The sequence below is a fragment of the Macaca mulatta genome, chromosome 1 (assembly GCF_049350105.2).
Source record: "Macaca mulatta isolate MMU2019108-1 chromosome 1, T2T-MMU8v2.0, whole genome shotgun sequence".
Classification (NCBI taxonomy): Eukaryota; Metazoa; Chordata; class Mammalia; order Primates; family Cercopithecidae; genus Macaca; species Macaca mulatta.
In genome coordinates, this window is record NC_133406.1 from 62,110,347 (window position 1) to 62,129,608 (window position 19,262).

The 19,262-nt window shown below is 47.5% G+C and overlaps 1 protein-coding gene across 26 annotated transcripts in view; it reads right to left on the reverse strand.

Annotated features, from left to right (window-relative positions):
• Positions 1 to 10,801, reverse strand: part of PLEKHA6 (pleckstrin homology domain containing A6) — a 154,609-nt gene extending 143,808 nt beyond the window's left edge. For all 26 annotated transcript variants that reach the window (XR_013418082.1, XR_013418081.1, XR_013418080.1 and 23 more), the window contains exons 1-3: positions 10,171 to 10,801; positions 4,122 to 4,198; positions 427 to 484 (exon numbers count right to left, since the gene is read on the reverse strand). Coding sequence is in view for 21 of the 26 variants with exons in the window: in XM_015119693.3 (XP_014975179.3) it covers positions 427 to 484; positions 4,122 to 4,198; positions 10,171 to 10,253 (218 nt within the window). In the remaining 5 variants the exon portion in view is untranslated. The remainder of the gene's footprint in view (positions 1 to 426; positions 485 to 4,121; positions 4,199 to 10,170) is intronic.
• Positions 10,802 to 19,262: the final 8,461 nt, after the last annotated feature.

Consider the following 19,262-nt stretch of genomic DNA (forward strand, 5'->3'; position numbering starts at 1 on the left):
CACTAGTCTGGTGTCCTCCTTCGTACACCCCATGGACACCTCCCCTTCCCACTGGCTCCACATCCTGCCCCGCGGCTCCATCTCCTGCCTCTGAACCTCTGCCTGTGTGTCTAGAACAGCCTCATTCCTCTACTTTGTTGAGCCATCTCCTCCCACCAGTACAGCCCAGACCAAAACTCCACCCACCCCACCTCAGGAAACTTACCAGGACTGACACTGGTTACTACCCAGGCCAACATAAACAGGCACACTGATACATACGTTCCCATCTCTATCTCAGCTCTCAGGAGCCTCGGCACCTCCTAGCCAGTCACAGACCCAGCAGTGCCTTCAGTGAAAAACCAGACACTTTAACCATCTCTCCTCCTGACAAGGACGAAAGCAGAACCAACAGCGACATCAGAAAGCAAACTGCGTCTTACTCACTTGATGAAATACACAGCTCCTTCCTGGGTGGAATCCACTTCCCAGCCCTTGGGCAAACCTGTGAGGAAGCAAAATCACCAGAATGAGATACCCTGGGATCAACCTCTCTTCTCTTCCTGTCTTCCCACAAACCCCACCTGCACTTAGGAGGGATGGGTGCCTGAACAGTCAGGAAAATCCAAAGATAAGCCAGTCGAGTTGAAACCAACAATTCCATCCTTTTTTGTCCGTGATTTCTAGCAGTGAGATTCCCAGCAAATAGAGACATGGGAGTGGACGGGATGTTCTCCGTCAGTGAGCGGTGAAGTGACCGAATGGATCATTGCCTGGTAGGATGCACTCATTCATTCAACAAATCTTTGCAGAGCATCTACTGTGCACCAGGCTCTGTGCCAGCCCCTGGATACAACAGTGAACACACAGACGGTGTTCCCCAGAAGTGTCCTCAGGATCATCTAACCAGAAGGGCAGGTCACTTGCCCCAGGAACTCTTCACAGATCATTAACACCCAAGATCCGAGTAAGACTCAAGTTTCCAAATCCCAGGCCAGTGTTATGGCCATCAGGCTCTGCTGCTTCTGGACAGGACACCAAGGACCTAGGAAATCAGCCCCAGGAAAATGAAGAGACTTGCAGTTTTTACAATCTTTAATAGTGTCTCTGAAAAAAAAAATTATTCACGGAAATGCTCAGAGGAGAATCACAGAATCTCAGTGTGAGCAAGGAAGTTGACAGTGGCCAGGAAGCACCCAGGCAGCCCCCACAGGTGGGCATAGCACCTCCATCTCCCAAGATCACTCGTAGGCTCTATATAATCCCACTCGCTCTCCCAAAACAGCCACCCTGGGCAGCATCCCGCCTCCCCAGCAAACAGGATTCCTTCACCCCATGGCTGAGGAGGAGGAGCCTTCTGAGAGACCCAAGAGAGTCCACTGTCAGAGGTGGGGACCGTCAGGGAGCTGGCTGAGAACATTCCTTTTGGGAGTGCGAGCCCCTGGCTGACATATTGGAAAACAGGTGGGGATTCTCTTGATGGACAGTGACTGCCACCTTTCTGGTCAGTCCACACGCCTGCCTTGTGTATGAAGTCTTACAAAGCATAGCGATTCTCTGCTGGTCTGACTGTCTCCTGCCATGTTAGCAGCTGCCTTGAGGCACCAGCTGCTGGGGAGCAGTGCCTGAGTTCTGCAGAGTAGCGGGTCCAGTTTCTAATCATTCATTTTATTCACCTGTATTTATCAAGGGTCTGTATTTCCACAGTTGCTGCTGACGGTGATGGTGCTGTTTCAGCAAAACAGGGCAGCCAGCGAGCCCAGCTCCGGCCAGGACATGGCCCACCTATCACACCAGCTACCACTTAGCGAGTGCTTCCTTCCTCTAAGCTATGCACTTGACCTCTGCTAGTGCATTTAATCTGCATAGCAACATTATACAACAGGTGTCCTCCAAAACATTTTCACCAATGACAGATGAGGAAACGGAGGCCCAGACAGGTTCATCAACTGGCTCAAGGTCACACAGGAAGTGTCTGGGCCGGGATGTGAGTGCTGCTGTGCTGCCTCCAAAGCCCACACTCTTTCCTCTGTGCTGCTCCATAAATGCTACTTGTTCCCCTCTGTCTCTGTGGGAGGATGCTGCCATTCAGGAGGGTGTGGGTTGGCATCCTCCCCAAGTAGAGGGATCCCCATTGGGTCAGAATCATAAATAATTCTGGCACTGTGATGTGCCTGGGAAAGAGGCCAGTGTGGATTATGTCCCCTGCCTTTTTCTAGCAACTTCCCTCCACACTGCCCTCTCTGCCTGGGCAACACCAAGAGTGCTTATATTCCCATCCAGGCGGAGTGCCCGCTGAGGCAGCTGCCCTCCCGGCAAGCTCCGGGGGCATCTTAACCCCTTCCCAGCCTTAGACAACCAGTTGGCTGCAGCCAAAAATGAAAGCATTGGCTCACAGACTGGTATTCATCTTCCACTCCAGCTAGGATGATAATGAAGTGAATGGACTCAACCTGTAAACAGCTGAGACACTGAAGGTGACACCACCATCAACCTGGTGGAAGAAAACAGCCCTGGCCTTAGAGTCAGGAGGCCTTGCTGCAAGTTGGAAATAATGATGGTGACAATAACAGCAGCAGCTACCTCCATTTTCGGAACCACCTCTCTGATGTAATGCCTGCTACTACTTTTTTGAGGTTCATAATCCTCTCCCCATTATAAAGATGAAGAAGCTAAGTCCAAGAAGAATTAAACCCCTAGTACAAGACCACACTGAAAGAAATAGAGCCACAATTGAGTTCAGATTTCTCTGCCTCCAAAATGTATGACTTTAACCATGACACCACTTTGCTTATTAGTCAAGTGGCCTTGAGCCAGGTACTTCCTCTCTGCTCTTCAACTTTTCTACCATAAAATGAAGAGTCGAATTCCATGACCCCTGAAGTCTCTCTCTTCCAGCAATGATCCCAGCTCAGAAGCTAAAAAGAAAAGGACTCTGAACAAGTCAAAGGCTTCATCCTGTGTGTCCAGCAGTGCCAGCCATGCCCATGAGTGACGGAGGCCCTGGAACCAGGCGCCTGGGGTTCAGTCCAGTGAAGGGCTGGAAGGCAAGAGGGGGTGAGAGATCTCCCCACATTGTAACTCACACCCCCTCTTACTGGCCTGTGGTGGCGTCATGAGGAGGATGAATGGCTGTTCACTTAAAGTACCCAGGCCTTGTGAGTCTTGATGTCTCTACCTCAACAACTTAGACTGAAATCTTTTTCTTTGGTTGTTTCTTCATTGCTGACCTGTTTGTGTCCCACCTTTCCCACTAGCCCTGAGGGCTACCAGTGATATTTTCTCCATAATCAGCAGCAATGTCAGCCTTGTCCCCTTTCACGTTTCTCCTCAGTGGGAGAAACAGGCGCTCCCACTAGCCACGTGGAGCCATTTACATTTGAATTAATTAGGATTAAAAATCCATCTGGGCACAGTGGCTCACACCTGTAGTCCCAGCACTTTGGGAAGTCGAGGTGGGTGGATCACCTGAGGTCAGGACCAGCCTGGCCAACATGGCAAAACCCCATCTCTACTAAAAATAAAAAATATTAGCTGGGTGTAGTGGCACACGCCTGTAATCCCAGCTATTTGAGGGACTGAGGCACAAGAATCTCTTGAACCCGGGAGGCAGAGGTTGCAGTGAGCCGAGATCGTACCACTGCACTCCAGCCTGTGCGACAGAGTGAGACTCTGTCTCAAAAAAAAAAAAAAAAGAAAAATCAAGCCCTCGGTGATGCTTGTATTTCATTTGTTCATTGCCACATGTGGCTCATGGCAATTGTATTGGGCAGAGCAGAAAGAGAACACTTCCATCATGACATAAAGTTCTAGAGCGCAGCACTGGGGGCTGGCTTCTGTCAGTGCAAGAGCCCTTGAGACAGGGGATTTTCTGACTGGGCAGAGGGATGAAAGAAGAGTAAAAACCTCTGTCCTCAAAGGTCTGTCTCAGATACCAATTTTGGAGGTGGAAGCCTGGAGAGACACTGAGGTGAGCTCCAACCAGCCTGCAGTCTCCCCCAGATGGCAGTCCAAATGCTAAGCTGAGTCCATCCATGGAGAAAGGAAAAAGTCAGAAGCAAAGTTGGGGCACAGAATTCCTGCTGCCACCTCAAGCTATTGCATCCTCCTCGATTGTAAAGGCAGGGACAGAGGATCCTTACCTGGGCAGGAGGTGTGTCCACTCTGGATGGGTGACTTTGTTCCAGGGTGCACCCAGCTGGTTGACTTTTCCTCATCACTACAGAAAGACCAATAAGAAAGTGTCAGCTACAAGAGAGGCTTTTCTGAGTGGGACACTCATCTCCAGATTCACATTAACACCGACTGTTCAATCCCAGACACATGAGAGGGGAGCGTCCACAAGGCTGTTCATTCGTTCACATTCACAGAGTATTATTTACGGAGTACACTCTGAGGGTTTCAAGATGAATAATACCGAATCCCTAACCTCAAAGAATCTACAACCCACTGGGAAATAGATGCATAAAAAGATAGCTGCAATACAATGTGATAGGCACTATAATCCCTATTGTAACTATGCGTAAAAAGTGTGATACCATCACAAAGAAACGAGTGTTACCTGGCATGAAGTTAAGGAAGGGGAAGCATGAAGGCTTCATGACAGAGGCAATGTTAGAGATGATTGCTAAAGGCAGGTGGGAAGAACAAGGAAGGTCCTTAACTGGCAGCTTCTCTAATGGATAAGAAAAGGAGGAGACTGAGTAAACCCATAGTCCTTGTGTGTCAACAATGCTACGTATTTTTCATTCACGACATTCCCTCACACTAGGAATTTTACACATTATGAATCTGAGGTTCAGAGAAGTTAAGAAATTTGGCCAAAGTCACAACCAGTAAGTGATGAAGACAGGATTCAGACCTAGATCTGTCCCTGACAAAACTCTTTCTGATACCTCACACCCAGCAAGGCAGGCTCCCCAGCAACACAGACCCTCTGGGTTGTAGATTCAATGGCAGATGAAGTCATCATCATTTCTCAATCCCCACCGACCAAGTGACACAGACTTTTCCAGAGCCAGATGTGACCCAGCAAGAAGCACCTGACTGTCTGGGCTACTTCAGGCATGTGGAGGAAGGGACTCTCAGATCACCTGGATCACCCAGGCTTTAGGATAGTGTCTTGGAGCCCAGGCCAAGATTCTACTCAATGTCTTTAAGGTATAATGGATGTAGAATAAACTCCACTAAGAAAGACTCCATTAAACTTTTATTGAAGTGAGATATCGACTAAACTCCCTATAAAATTTACAATTTAATAGTTTTGACTTATCTATACACCTGTGAAACTGCCACCAAAATCAAGATAATGAATTCCCAAACTTTCTCTGTGACCCTTTGTAATTCCTTGTTCCCACCTACCACCCCCAGCTCTTTCTATCCTCACCGCTCTCCCCAACAACAACTGATTTGTTTGCTGTTACTGTAGATTAGTTGCATTTTCTAGAGTTTTATATAAATAGAATCATACAGTCATACAATAGAATCATGCAATCATACAATCATACATCTTTGCCTGATTTTTTTTTTTTGAGACAGTCTCACTCTGCCATCCAGGCTGGAGTGCAGTGGCACAATCATAGAGTCATTTGTAGCCTCAAACTTCGGGGCTCAAGCAATCCTCCCTCCTCAGCCCCCTGAGTAGGTAGGACTACAGGCATGCACCACCATGTCTGGCTTTTTTTTTTTTTTTTTTTTTTTGAGATGGAGTATCGCTCAGTCACCCAGGCTGGAGTGTGCAGTGGCACAATCTTGGCCCACTGAAACCTCTGCCTCCTGGGTTCAAACAATCCTCCCACCTCAGCCACCCAAGTAGCTAGAGTTACAGGCATGCACCACCATGCCTGGCAAATTTTTCTTGTATTTTTAGTAGAGACAGGGTTTCATCATGTTGGCCAGGCTGATCTCAAACTCCTGACCTCAAGTGCCTCGGCCTCCCAAAGTACTGGGATTATAGGTATGAGCCACCACACCTGGCCTCTGGCTATTTTTTTTTCAGAGACAAAGTTTTACTATGTTGCCCAGGTTGGTTGCAAACTCCTGACCTCAAGTGATCCTCTTGCCTTGGCCTCCCAAAGCACTGGGATTACAGTGTGAACCACAGCACCCAGTTGTCTGACGTTCATGCTTTTGTCCATGTTGTGGCATGTGGTCGTTTGATTCCATTTGATTGCTGAATAGTGTTCCATTGTAGGAAACATCACAGTGTGTTCATTCATTCACCTGTTGCTGAACTTACAGGTTGTTTTCAGTTCTGGGCCACTACAAATAAAGCTACTATGAACATTTGTGTACTAGTGTTGGTGTAAACCTATGCTTTTTTTTCTATTGACTCCACTAATTTTCTCTAAAGTTGGACACATGTTACAGGAAGAGATCTCCCAGCTAACCTACCCCTCTGATAAGCAGAGAAAAAAACAAAGTCACTGTTCTAGTGACCTCTGAGCTCGGGCACCATTGAAGAAGACTCTAACATACTGGATCTCTGGTCTTGGCTTTGGTTCTCGGAGGCAGTGGAAGAGGAAGCCAATAAAAAGGAAGGGCTTGGAGAGGAAGTCAGCCAGTGCCCTCACCTCCATCACATCTCTCCTGAGATTTTCCAGCCCCTGACTCTCCCCTCCTTGCACACTGTCAGCCCCCTCAGACTTCCCATCTATCTCTGCCCCACTGGATATCACAGACAACCCTATCACACCCTTGACATTCCACCACAACCCTCAACTTCCTCTTCCCCTAGTCCTTGCACCATCTTGCACCCCTTGCACCCCTTGTCAGCATACCCGTCTGGGACAGTCACAGGCCGTCTCCACTCCAGCACCGGGCTGATGGGGGAACTGGGCCTGGGAGGACTGGGGTCACTGCAAATCCAGTCTCCCAGCTTAGCTGAGCCCTGAGTGCCACCTAGAATCTTCTTCAAGGTCCCCAGTCAGTTGTCATCCACAGAGAGCTCCAAGGCTTTCCCGCTAATCTCAGGTCCCAGGCCTGCCTCTGCTACCCAGCCCCTCTCCTGCACAGAGGATCTTATCTCTTAATTGAAAAAAAAAATAGAAAAGATTAGGTGGGAGCTTTCCCAGTATGCCCAATCACCTCACCACCAAAACTTACCCAGATTCTCACCCATCCTTTAATACTTGTCTTCCTCTGGAGAATAGGTTGCCTTCTCTCCCCTTTAAGGCTAATCTCTCTGCCTGGGTTATCGTCCCCCTTCTCTCCCATATTTTCTCTGTTGAGCATCCCAGCCTTGCATCTTCACCTCCTCTCTCTTTCTGGGGTCCATCCCTTTATTCTCCTCCTCTGTCTGTGTCTTCTATAGTCTCAGTACTCTGCCTCCCTCTCAATGCCATGTCCCCTGGCAGCTTCCTGTCTCACACTCCTCATTCCTGACCAAACCTTTGACAGTAGTCTCTCCTAGCTTTCCCCACTTCCTGGCCTTTCATTCACCAATCCCCTGCAACCTGGTTTCTGTTCCCAGCCCTCTCCTGAAACCACTTTCCTAGATGTCATTAAAGGCCTCCCCTTCTCCTAAATCCACTAGGTGTTTTTTAGCCTTTGGCCCATTTGGCTTTTCTGCTGCATCCAATACTGTGGAATTCCTTTTTTCTTCTTAACATCCCTCTTCCTTGCCTTCTGGGGTGGCATTCTACCCTGGTCCTGGTGCCGCCCACCTCTGCAACCTCTCGGTCTTACTCTCCAACCTGGCCTCTGTTCCTCTATCCCTTCCTTAACACTGGTGCTGCCTGGGTATACTCCTGTCTTTTCCCTCGCACTCTTCTGGGTGGTTCTACCCCCACATGATGACCCTTTTCCAGTCCAGGCCTCTCTCTTCAAACTCTATCCTGTATGTCCAGTTGTCCGTTAGACAGCATCTCCTGGATGTCCCCCAGGGACATCAACTGCAGTGTTTCCCCACTAAACCGGTACTCCCCCTAAAATGCACTCCTCTTGCCATACTCCTGACCTCTTTCAAATTCAAGCTGGAAATTCTAAGCTTTACCGTTGATTCCTCCCATTGTCTCCCCTTCCCAGAATTCAAGCTTTAGAAGAATATTCCTGATTTGGTTCCTGAAGATTTCTCCCATCTCTCCCTCCCCTTCTCTTCTGTTCTCACCATTTTAATTCAGGCCCCATCAGCTGTCTCCTGGACTTTTGCAACTGTTTCCTAACTGCTTTCCATACCTTAAGTTTCTCCTCCTGCCTCTCGCTCAGCCTCAAATCACTGCCCATGAAGCTGCCAGAGAGAAGGCTCTAAATGCAGATCTGATGATGTCAAGTCCCAGTTTGAAATCTCCTTTGGCTTCCCATCACCTACAGGATGGAGTCCAGACCCCTTAGCTAAGCACGTAAGGGCTCTCTCAAGCTGCCTCTTCCTACTTTTCCTCCTGGGCCTCTACAGTAATTCAGCAGCTCCACTCCATCTCCACTGAACCTCTCCGAGTGCTCTAGGTTACCTGTTCCCCAGCCCCCATTGGTGCCTTTATTTCCCCAAGCCTCTACTTCCAAGGCTTCTTTCACTCTTGTCTCTCCTCCAGAATCAGCTCAAATGCTTCCTCCTCTGGGAAGCCCTCACTGAACTCCCTGGAGAGCATTAGTTCTTTCCTTCCCATAGCATCTTGCAAATGCCTCAAGAATGTACCATAGTATTTCCTAAGTATTGATTTACGTTTTCTCCCTGTTACCTTAAAGTAAAAACCTACATCTTATTGTTTTTTATCTCCAGTGCCTAGCACTGAAGCAAAGAGTGGATGCCCAGTAAATGTTTGTAAAATGAAAGAGGAAAATAATCTGGATGGCAAGTAAGAGATCAGGAAGAAAGAAGAGAATGAACCACTTCATCAGTATACCTGAGGGACTCATGGTAATTCACATTCTAAGACCCTCCCCCAGATCGTCTGAATAGGAATCTCCTGAGGTAGGGCTCAGGAATCCACCTGCTTAATAAGTTCCTTGGGTGATTCTTATAAACTCTAATGTCTCAAGTCACTGCAGTTTTAATATTGCAGAAGTTCTGTTATTTAAGAATCTGACTTAGGGTCAAGACCTTTAATGGAGTTAATTTCTAAGATAACATAATTACAACATCAATTATGATCATGGTGGTGACAATTACAGAAGAAAGGCCTAAAGCAAATGTGGAAACTTAGAAACACCAAAGAGAAACCGCTGCCTGCCTGAGCCCCTGCAAAGGCAGTTTGGTACCTGGGGAAGCAGTGCACTCAGTCAGCAGATGCTAGGCTGAGTCCCAGCTCTGATTAACAAGTGGTTTTCTCTTCGACCGGTACTTTCAATACCTCTGGACCTCAGTTCCCCGTTTGACAAATGAAGGGATTGCTTCTAAGATTCCTTGCAGCTCTGATGTTTTGTAAGTGGCTATCTTGAGGAAGGAAAAGCTCGTCAAGTGTGGGTAACAGTCCAAGACGCTGTGCTTCTAGACTTGCTATATTTCTGGGAGATGTCTATCCTGGCAAAAGATGACTGTAGTAGAAGCGAGCCAAAAGAGAGCCAGCACGGCCACTTTGTTATAATGAGATTATGCCAGAGCCATTTTGGTTTATGAAATTAATATAACAGTGCTAATATATTACTGAGAGTAGCAAAGGCGCTCTCTCTCTCTCAAGAATGCTAAACATACAGTGGGCATCGTGCCCTTCTCTCTTGACCACAGCCCCATAAAGAAGCAGGACAGGAGAGGAGAACTGCGGTCCTGGGCACGCTGAGTCTGGGGTGAGGGTTGCCAGGAACTGGGTGGCAGAGGCAGGATCTCCTGGTATGTTGTCACTTAGCCCAAGTCTTCCCATAGGAAAGTTGGGTGGGGGGGAATGAAAGACCTACCTCTGGCCCTTTCAGGGAAGGAGCTGAAAAAACTCCAGGTTGGGCATTAGTCTAGTCATCCTCCTGGAGGCCTCGCATGTGACCAAGGAGAGGGAGAAAGGGCAGCACTCCCCTGCCCTGCCCTGCCTCTCCGAGCTGAGAGAATGCCAAGCCTTTGCTGGACTTTGACCCATTGAGGAAAAGGCGGGAGACACATTCAAACAGGCATGGTGATAAACTTATTAGTCATGCCCGCCCTTGCAGCCACCGCTTCACCCACCGCTTCACCCACCTTCTCCAGCCTGCCCCCAACCCCGCCACTTTTCAAGTTGGACAACTTAAAGGAAAAAAATTGAAATAAAAAGAAGAGGGAGACCAACATACTTGATGAAGAAGATTCTCCCACCACCGTCAACTCCGTAGGCCCACCGGCCGGGCAGGTCCAGCCAGTCAATCTCATCGGCCATCTCGGTGTCCCTGCAGCCCCTCTGGCTCTCTGCGCCTCCAGGCGCCGGCTGGGCAGGGGGCTTGGTACCCGGGACCCCCCACTTGCTGCCCCCTTCTAGAGGCCGTGGTGGGGGAGGGGGTCCGGCCGGGCTGGCGGCGTCGCTCCCGGGTCCCTGGCAGTGGCTGGCCTCCCACTGAAGACGCGCTGGCCTCAAGCCGGGAGACAGGGAGCAGGCAAGCGCTTAACCCTGGCCGGCCGGGAGCCCCAGACACCACCTGCCCCCTCCTCGACTCGGAGCTCCTCTTCGGACCGTTTCCTGAACTTTAATGACGGGCAATTAGCGCGGTGAGTAATTATGATGGCTTTCCTGCCGGGACTATTAACGGGCAGCGCTGGGTCTCCGTTCCTCCTGGCTCTGCTGCCCTCCAGCCTGGCGGAGCCCGGCGAGCAGAAGCTGGAGCGGAGAGGATCCCTCCCCGAAGGGAGCAGGTTGCAGTGCGAGCAGGGGTGTTGCCTCTCCGCTCCCAGCTCGGATCTTGCACTTGAACCACCGGCGGGGCTGGGGGCGGAGCCGCGCCGCCGCCTCGGAAGGTAATTCACAGCGCGGAGAACTAGCCGGCAGCCCCAAGTCCCCCAGTCCAGGCGCACCGCGCAGGGAACCCAGTTTGACTGAAAGTGCTTTGAATCAGGAACCTGATGGACATGTCCAGCCACTGAAGGGAAAAGGGGAAGTGATTAAACCTGGTTCTATTTGGTGGGAGGTTAGGAGAGAAACAAAGGTCACAGGCACGGAAGTGTGGCGGGGCTATGAGCAGCCGGGGACCCGGGGAGCTTCTCCTAGCTCAGATGCCAGCCTGATTAGTCAAGCTAGTCCTTACCTTTCTTTACCAGCACCTCCTCCAAGAAGCCTGCCATGACTAAGTAGAATCACAGGGAGACCTTAGAAATACTCAGAAACCAACAGCGTTTATGTCCCTCCATTCCATTCCCCCTAACTTGCACCAGCAATCGAAAAGGAAAAAGAAAGAAAAATAGAAAGAGAGAAGGGAATGTTATGTGTACGGAATGTAGACTGCAAGCTTTCATACTGGCATACCAAAAACAGTATTGCTGGAGCCCACAGTTCTGCTATCTCAGGGTCTATATCAAAGTTAGCCGGCTTAGGCAACATAGCAAGACCCTGTCACTACAAAATAATAATAATTAATTAGCTGGACCTAGTAGCATAAGCCTGTAGTCCCAGCAACTCAGAACACTGTCAGGAGGATCACTTTGAACCTGGGAAGTCGAGGCTGCAGTGAGCTGTGATCCTGCCAGTGCACTCCAGCCTGGGCAACAGAGCGAGACCCTGTCTCAAAAAAGAAAAAATGCTGGAGTCCATTTGGCTTTCCCGGCTTACTCCGGATCTGCCCCTGGGGCTCCATTTAGGTACATACAGTTCCAATCCATGTGCCAGGCCCAAGAGAATAATTAGACAATGAGAGAGACACCTGTGTTTAAAGGGAGCAATGTGTTCCATGACAGTTGGCAATTATCTGTTGGGCAAACATACATTTTGTGAGTATTCTAGGAGACTTGATCCCCATTTCACATAGGTAATTCCTGTTCATCCTTTCAGTGTCTACTCATGTGCCACCTCCTCCAGGAAGCCATTCCTGACACTACCGCAGAGAGATTTATAGGTCCATCCTCCATGTGTCAAGGCACCTGATGAATAACCTTATAGTAGCACTTATCACACTGTAATGCAATCCTTGATTTAGTCATCTGTCTCCTCCATTGGACTGTGTGCTCCTTGGGGCAGGAACTCCATCTTACCCATCTTTATAGCCCTGGCAGCTGTCTGTGGCACCCAATTAACAATTATTTTTATTTTTTTTTTTTTTGAGACAGAGTCTCGCTCTATCGCCCAGGCTGGAGTGCAGTGGTGCAATCTCGGCTCACTGCAACCTCCACCTCCTGGGTTCAAGTGATCCTCTCACCTCAGCCTCCAGAGTAGCTGGGGCTACAGACACTCACTACCATGCTTGGCTAATTTTTTTGCATTTTTACTAGACAAGGGGTTTCACCATGTTGGCCAGACTGGTCTCAAACTCCTGACCTAAAGTGATCTGATCCACCTGCCTCAGTTTCCCAAAGTGCTGGGATTTACAGGCATGAGCCACCGCGCCCGGCCCAATTAACATTTGATGAATGCTTGATATGGTCATAACTGGGAACTACTCTTAACTCTAACCACAGTCCTATACTTTTGGACTTTATTTAGAGGCACTCTGAATATAACCATCAGCATCATCAGGGTGTGCGTGGGGAGCTCTTTCTGGGAAAAGAAACAGCTTGTGATCCTTCTCATAGATCCCAAATGCTCAACCTGGAGGGTTTAAAATGTATACATCTGATAGATGGTAAAGCTAGGAAATGCCTCAGAGAACATTTAGTCCAATCCTCTTGTTTTGAATATGGCAATTGAGGAACAGAGAAGGGAAACGGGCTGGTCAAGGTCACTGAGAAAGGTGGTGGCTGAAAAGGATCTGCCCACCAATGTCTCAGGCCAGAGCTGTTTTCATTACATCATTCTCACTCCAACACTGGAAATTGACTCTGCCAACATCCTGGCTGCCAGATCTAAGTTAAGTCCATTCTCCAGAAGCAGAAGACATGCAGAAATCCATAATGTCCAAATTATTTCTCTCTTCTCAGATCCCACAAATTTCTAGCAGAGAAAGCTTCACTTGACAGTAAAGCAGAGCTGCACTTGGGAAGCACAGATGAAGGTCTAGGTGCCCCTTCGTTTCTGAATTGGGGAAGCTTGGCAGATCAAGGGAGCAGACTCTGCCAGGCTGCACTCCCCTGTCACCAGCCATATGAAACACCTGTAGAACTCACGCCACTGACAAAGCACAGAGCCACCTGCCTAGCCCCTGTTATGGCCAAGAATATAAACTGCCAGAGTTGCTGCCAAGATGCCTCAAGGGAAAATACCAGCAATCAGTGCACTTCCAGTCCAACCTGAGCAACCAGTAAGGGCAGCTGCTTGTGCTGAACGTGGGCGGAAACAGGGACAAGATGACATATATTTGAAAACATGTATTACACCACTGTCTTCTTTGAGTGCCTGTTGATCTCTTTTTCCACAAGATTTTTGTCTTGTTTAATGTCTAATCTAGCCTGGGGTCCCTAGGGACATTTACCTAGATGAGAAAAGGCCAGTGGCTCAGATTTTTAAGTGTTTATTACTCATTTGAAATAAGAAATCAGGTTTGAAAATATTTTCCTAACTGTGGTGTAGTCTCGCTAGTGACTTTTTCCATGCTAGCTCTTGTTGATCAATTATGATTAGTATGGATACTGCTAGTAATGACATTTTAGCAAAAGAGCTAAAGACATGTAGAAAAAGAGTAGAAAGCCCAAATAGAAGAAGCTATTGGTTCAACAATGACCTGGAAGAGAGAAGGAGGGTTGATATATTAAAATGAAAATCATACATGACTGGCAACGAAGTCAGAAATTTACCTGTCTGATTGCTTTTCCCCCCACAGCAAAGTTTTTTTAATCCCTTTAAAAACTTTTTATTTATTTATTTATTTGCTTAGAAACAGGATCTCATTTTGTCACACAGGCTAAGGTGGTGCAGTGGCACAATCAGAGCTCACGGCAACCTTGAACTCCTGGACTCAAGCAATCATCCCACCTCAGCCTCCCAAAATGCTGGGATTACAGGAGTGAGCAAGTGTGTCTGGCCTCTTTTATCTCTTTAAAAGGCAACCAAGCATTTGGAAAAAATATATCAATCATATTTATAAATTATTCTGATTCTCCATTACATTCTGATGTCTTAATCACTTCAACGTTACTATTTCTGGTTTGATATCTGTGGTAGGCTGAAAAACAGCTCCTCAAAAGCTATCTGCATCAAATCCCTGGAACCTATTAATGTTCCCTTATTTGGAAAAAGGTCTTTGCAGATACAATTAAGAATCTTAAGATGAGAAAATCATCCTGGATTACTGGGGTGAGAACTAAATCTAATGACAAGTGTCCTCATAATAGACACATAAGAAATTTAATAGAAGAGGTGAAAGTTATGTGACTATGAAAACAGAGATTGGAGTGATGTGGCCACAAGTCAGGGAATGTTGGCAGCCACCAAAAGTTAGAAGAGGCAAAGAGTACATTTTCCCCTAGAGCTTCCAGAGAGAGTGCAGCCCTGCCAATACCTTGATTTCATTCTGAACTGTGAGAGTATAAATTTCTGTTGTTTTAAACCAACCGATTTGCAGTAATTTGTTACAGCAGCCATGAGAAATTAATACAGAACCTACAAGAAAATCATAACTCAGTGAGGGCCAGGTGTGGTGGCTCATACCTGTAATCCCAGCACTTTGGGAGGCCGAGGCGGGTGGATAACTTGAGGTCGGGAGTTCAAGACCAGTCTGACCAACATGGTGAAATCCCGTCTCTACTAAAAATACAAAACTTATTTGGTGACGCACGCCTGTAATCCCAGCTACTCGGGAGGCTGAGGCATGAGAATAGCTTGAGTCCAGGAAGTGGAGATTGCAGTGAGCTGAGATAGTGCCACTGCACTCCAGTCTGGGTGACAGAGTAAGACTCTGTTTCAAAAAAAAAAAAAAACCCTCAATGAGGACTGAAATAAATGTCCATTATTTTTACCTCTCCAGCATCTACTCTCCCTTCTTCTGTTAATAGCCCCAGGTTTCCTTTTGACATCTATCTACTCTCTGCCGCTCTCAGCCTGTGTGGGTTGGGTGGGCTCCCCACCTTTACTCTCAAGCTCCACTGAGGGTTGGGCTGTGACACAGATCTGGCCAGAGATCTGACAACTCTCCATTTCCCTGGTTCAGGAAAGGACACAGGACTCAGACAAGACCAATGAGACTCCATTTTTTAAAGATCCCCAAATTCCTGGGAAGAAGCCCTTTTCTTCTTGCATTTGAAGGTGGCACATGTTGTGTGGCTGTTGCTGGTGTCGTCACATGGGGCCTGCCTGAAAGTGAAACCAACACAGGAGGAAGTGAAGCCAGAAGACGGAGAGAGACTGGGTCCTCCTTATATCCTGGGAGCCCTTGGATCCAGCTTGCCAGAGAGGCTCTACCCCTAAATTTCCAGCTATAGGTGCCAACAGACCTCTTACTTCCTTTCTAGTTGGTTTGAGCTGGGTTTCTGCCCCTAACAAATGAAAAAGTCCTCACCAATATAAAAGTCACAGAAAAAAAGGCTTTTTGTGTGTAATGGGAAAGCCAAAGAGATAATCATGTGTGTTTCTAGTGACTCACAAATAGGAGCTCTTCTGTTCTGAGAAAACCACAACTTTAGATCAAGAAAGGGTCTTAGTGATCATCTACCCCCAAAATTACATTTTTCCCAACGAAGATACTAGAGAATTCAGGAAAGTACCCAGAGTTGTGGCAATTCCACAGTAGAGTTAAGACCAAAACTCAAATCTCCTGAAAACCTGATCAGTAGAAAGTTCATATTGAGACATTTGCTACATCATTTAAACATATTTGGCCAAGAGACGCACATAGTTACAAGAAGATTGTAACAGATTCCTTTGCTCTATTAAAGAATAACCACAACAGCAATCTGCATTGAGGGCTGGTGTTTAATAGTTATGCTCACCTGCAGGCAAGGTCACTAGCCACTGTTGATTTTCTTCCAAGAACTAGGAAGCAAAGGAAAGGAAGGCAACAGCCATCTCTGCTGGCATTCGAGATATGGCTCTGTAAATATGCAAGGGCTCAGACACACTAGCTGCTTAATTAAAGTCATACCTCTATAAGGACTTGAAAGAGAAGGGTTTCATTATAAAAACTGCCATTCTAGTGCTAGCATCCAGAGGATGGCAGAATTCTGAGGTTTCCCCACAACCATGTATATTGAATTGCACTGGTTCCACAGATATTTATTGATACCCTCTGTGGGCAAGGACAGAATGTCCCTCCTCTCATGGAGTTCACATTTAATAAGTATGTGGTCTCAGAAGATAAGTCTATAGAGAGAAATGGACAGAGTAAAGGGAACAAAAGGAACACAGCGGGTGCTGCTGTCCTCTATTGTGTATATTTTACATAGGGTAGTGAGGAAGGGCCTCAGTGAGAAGAATGGCATTTGCATAAAGGCTTGAAGGACAGGAGACAGCAAATCGTGTGGATAGCAGGGAAGCACGTTCTAGGCAGAGGAAATAGTAAGTGCAAAGATCTGGAGGCGGAAGCAGCCTTGAAGTGTCTGAGAAACAACAAGGAGGCCAGTAAGGCTGGAGCAGGGTGAATGAGGGAGAGAACAGGATGAGATGAGGATGGAGGGTGGAGGGAGGCCAGGTCATTCCAAGCCAGTGTAAGGAGTTTTGCTTTTATTCTAAATGAGACAGAAAATGGTTGGTTGGTTTTGAGTGCAGAAGTGACATGATCTTCAGGACTTCACGTATTTAGAGGATCACTCTGACTGCTGTTTGAAACAGGGTCGAAGCAGATTCTAGTTAGGAGGCTATTGTAATAATCCAAGCAAGACATGATGATGGCTTGGTTCAGGATGTCAGGGGAAGAAGCAGTGAGAAAGAGTAAGATTCTGGGTATCTTTTGAAGGTAGAACTGACAGGATTTCCTGATAGACTGTATTTAGAGGAAGAGGAGTCAGGACGACTCCAAGGGATTTGGCCTGGGCGGCTGGAAGGATAGAGTTGCTATTGACTGAGATGGGGGTAGACTGCAGGTAGAGCAGGTGTGGCAGGGAGTTGGGGGAATCAGAAGTTCAATTTTGAGCATGTTAAGTTGGAGATGCCTATGAGATAGTTAAGCAGAGATGCCAACAAGGTGAGTGGATATATAAGACTATTAGGTTGGTGCAAATGTCATCTCAGTTTTTGCCATTAAAAACAATAGCAAAGGCCGGGCGCAGTGGCTCAAGCCTGTAATCCCAGCACTTTGGGAGGCCGAGATGGGTGGATCACGAGGTCAGGAGATCGAGACCATCCTGGCTAACACGGTGAAACCCCGTCTCTACTAAAAACTACAAAAAAAAAAAAATTAGCCGGGCGAGGTGGCGGGCGCCTGTAGTCCCAGCTACTCAGGAGGCTGAGGCAGGAGAATGGCGTGAACCCGGGTGGCGGAGCTTGCAGTGAGCTGAGATCCGGCCACTGCACTCCAGCCCGGGTGACAGAGCGAGACTCTGTCTCAAAAAAAAAAAAAAAAAAATAGCAAAAACCACAATGACATTTGCACCAACCTAATAGAAGACTAAGGAGTAGAGATATGCATTAGTATTTTTCAGTGACTAGAAGGTATTATAGCCCTGAGGCTGGTTGAGATCACAAAGGAAATGAGTGTAGGGAGAGAGGAAACAGAGATAAACGGCTGAGAACTGGGGCATTCCAAATGTCAGAGGTCAAGTTAATAAGAAAGAACCTGCAAAGGAGACTGGAGAACAAGTGCCCATGAAACAGGAGAACAACAGGACGGCAGCGTCCTGGAAGTGTGCCTTGTGTGTATTCACATCACTCACAAGCAGAAGCAATGTACGAGTGGTGCCTGTGCTCCAGAAGGGCTGAGGTTAGGGTGGGTTCTGTCTGAGCAGGAAGCAACTTGTACTCCTGGGCGAAAGGGTGGAGACACAGCCCAGGTGATTTTTAAGTTGGTCTGAGAACAGGCCTGGGAAAATGATCATTTTGGCTAATGAGCCCTTGCTCTTCCGTAGAAAAGTGCGCTGAAATGTGCTTCCTTCAGCTCCATCTCTCAAAGCCTCTGCTCTGGCTTCTCCTGGGATTGACGCCAGCCCAAGATGGCTGGCTGACTTTTCCTGCCAGGATGTGTCATGGAGCAGAGAGCTGGCACTGACAGTTCCCCAGAGGGGGAGGGGAGGACTGAAATTGTCGGGGCAAGATATGGGCCCGTGGAGCCCAGAAGAATGGCCCCGTCTGTAGTCTACCTGTTGACATTTCTTCTCTGGGTCTCTTCTTGACTTGACAGCTCTTTCTAGGTAGGCAATGCTCTTTCAGGGCTGACTTTAATGTGTGTTCTGGGGTTTTTCTAGAAAATAGCAGCTGGTGCTGACTTTGGCATTTCCTGGGACTAATGTAGCACTTTGGTTCAATTTAGTTCAATAAAATCATAAGGCACAATTATGCCTCCATCTCTGTAAAAACTGTTTCTGCCTTCAGCCAATCAGCTTCTTCCTCTCTTGTCTCTGTCACCCACCAACCTGCTGGTCAGTCCTCTCCGCTCATCAAGGACCTTGGCTCCCAGTTCAGCAGCTTCTTCTCCCTCCCATATCTCCCTCTCATTCTGGGTGATTTCAGCACTAATGTGAATGAACTATCTATCCAGTGTCCTAACCTTACAATACGTTAATACCCTCAACTCTGGGGCTACTCACCTAGCCTCTAATAACCTACTCATACCCAAGGCCTCACCTTGGACTTTCTCACCACTCAGATTTGCTCCAACCTGGAAAACTTAAACTCTAATGTCCTACTTCCTGAGAACAGTTTGGGTCCTTCTCATACCCTGATTCCTTTCTTCTCTTTATACCTGCTCCTTGCCTTCTTCCTTCAGTACATTTCCTCCTAATCTATCAACCAAAGCCTCATTCCACTTCCTGCGTTATTCAGTCCAGACTCATAGCCTGTCACTTTATCCTTGCTAATATCCTTGTCCATTTGTCCTCAGCTGTATCAACACTGCAAGATGCCACTCTGGATTAATCCATCCACTTTTCTGCTCCTGCCCAGAAAAATATCACATCCAGCCACCGGAGGAATTAAGTTTGTACCCCTGTAAATTCACTCTCTAGCCTTCCATATACCTCTTGCTGGGTCTACAGCTGCTCTCAGCAGCAGACTTCATCATTATTCTAAGAGAAAATAAAGGCAATCAGAAAAGAACAACTTCCCCTCAGTCCTCCTAAGCCTACTATTAACAATTTTATCTATATTTCTACCCATCTGTCTCTCTTTGCTCCTATCCAAAGCTAAACTTTACATGTCCCCAACCCTACACGTGCCCATCCCTCA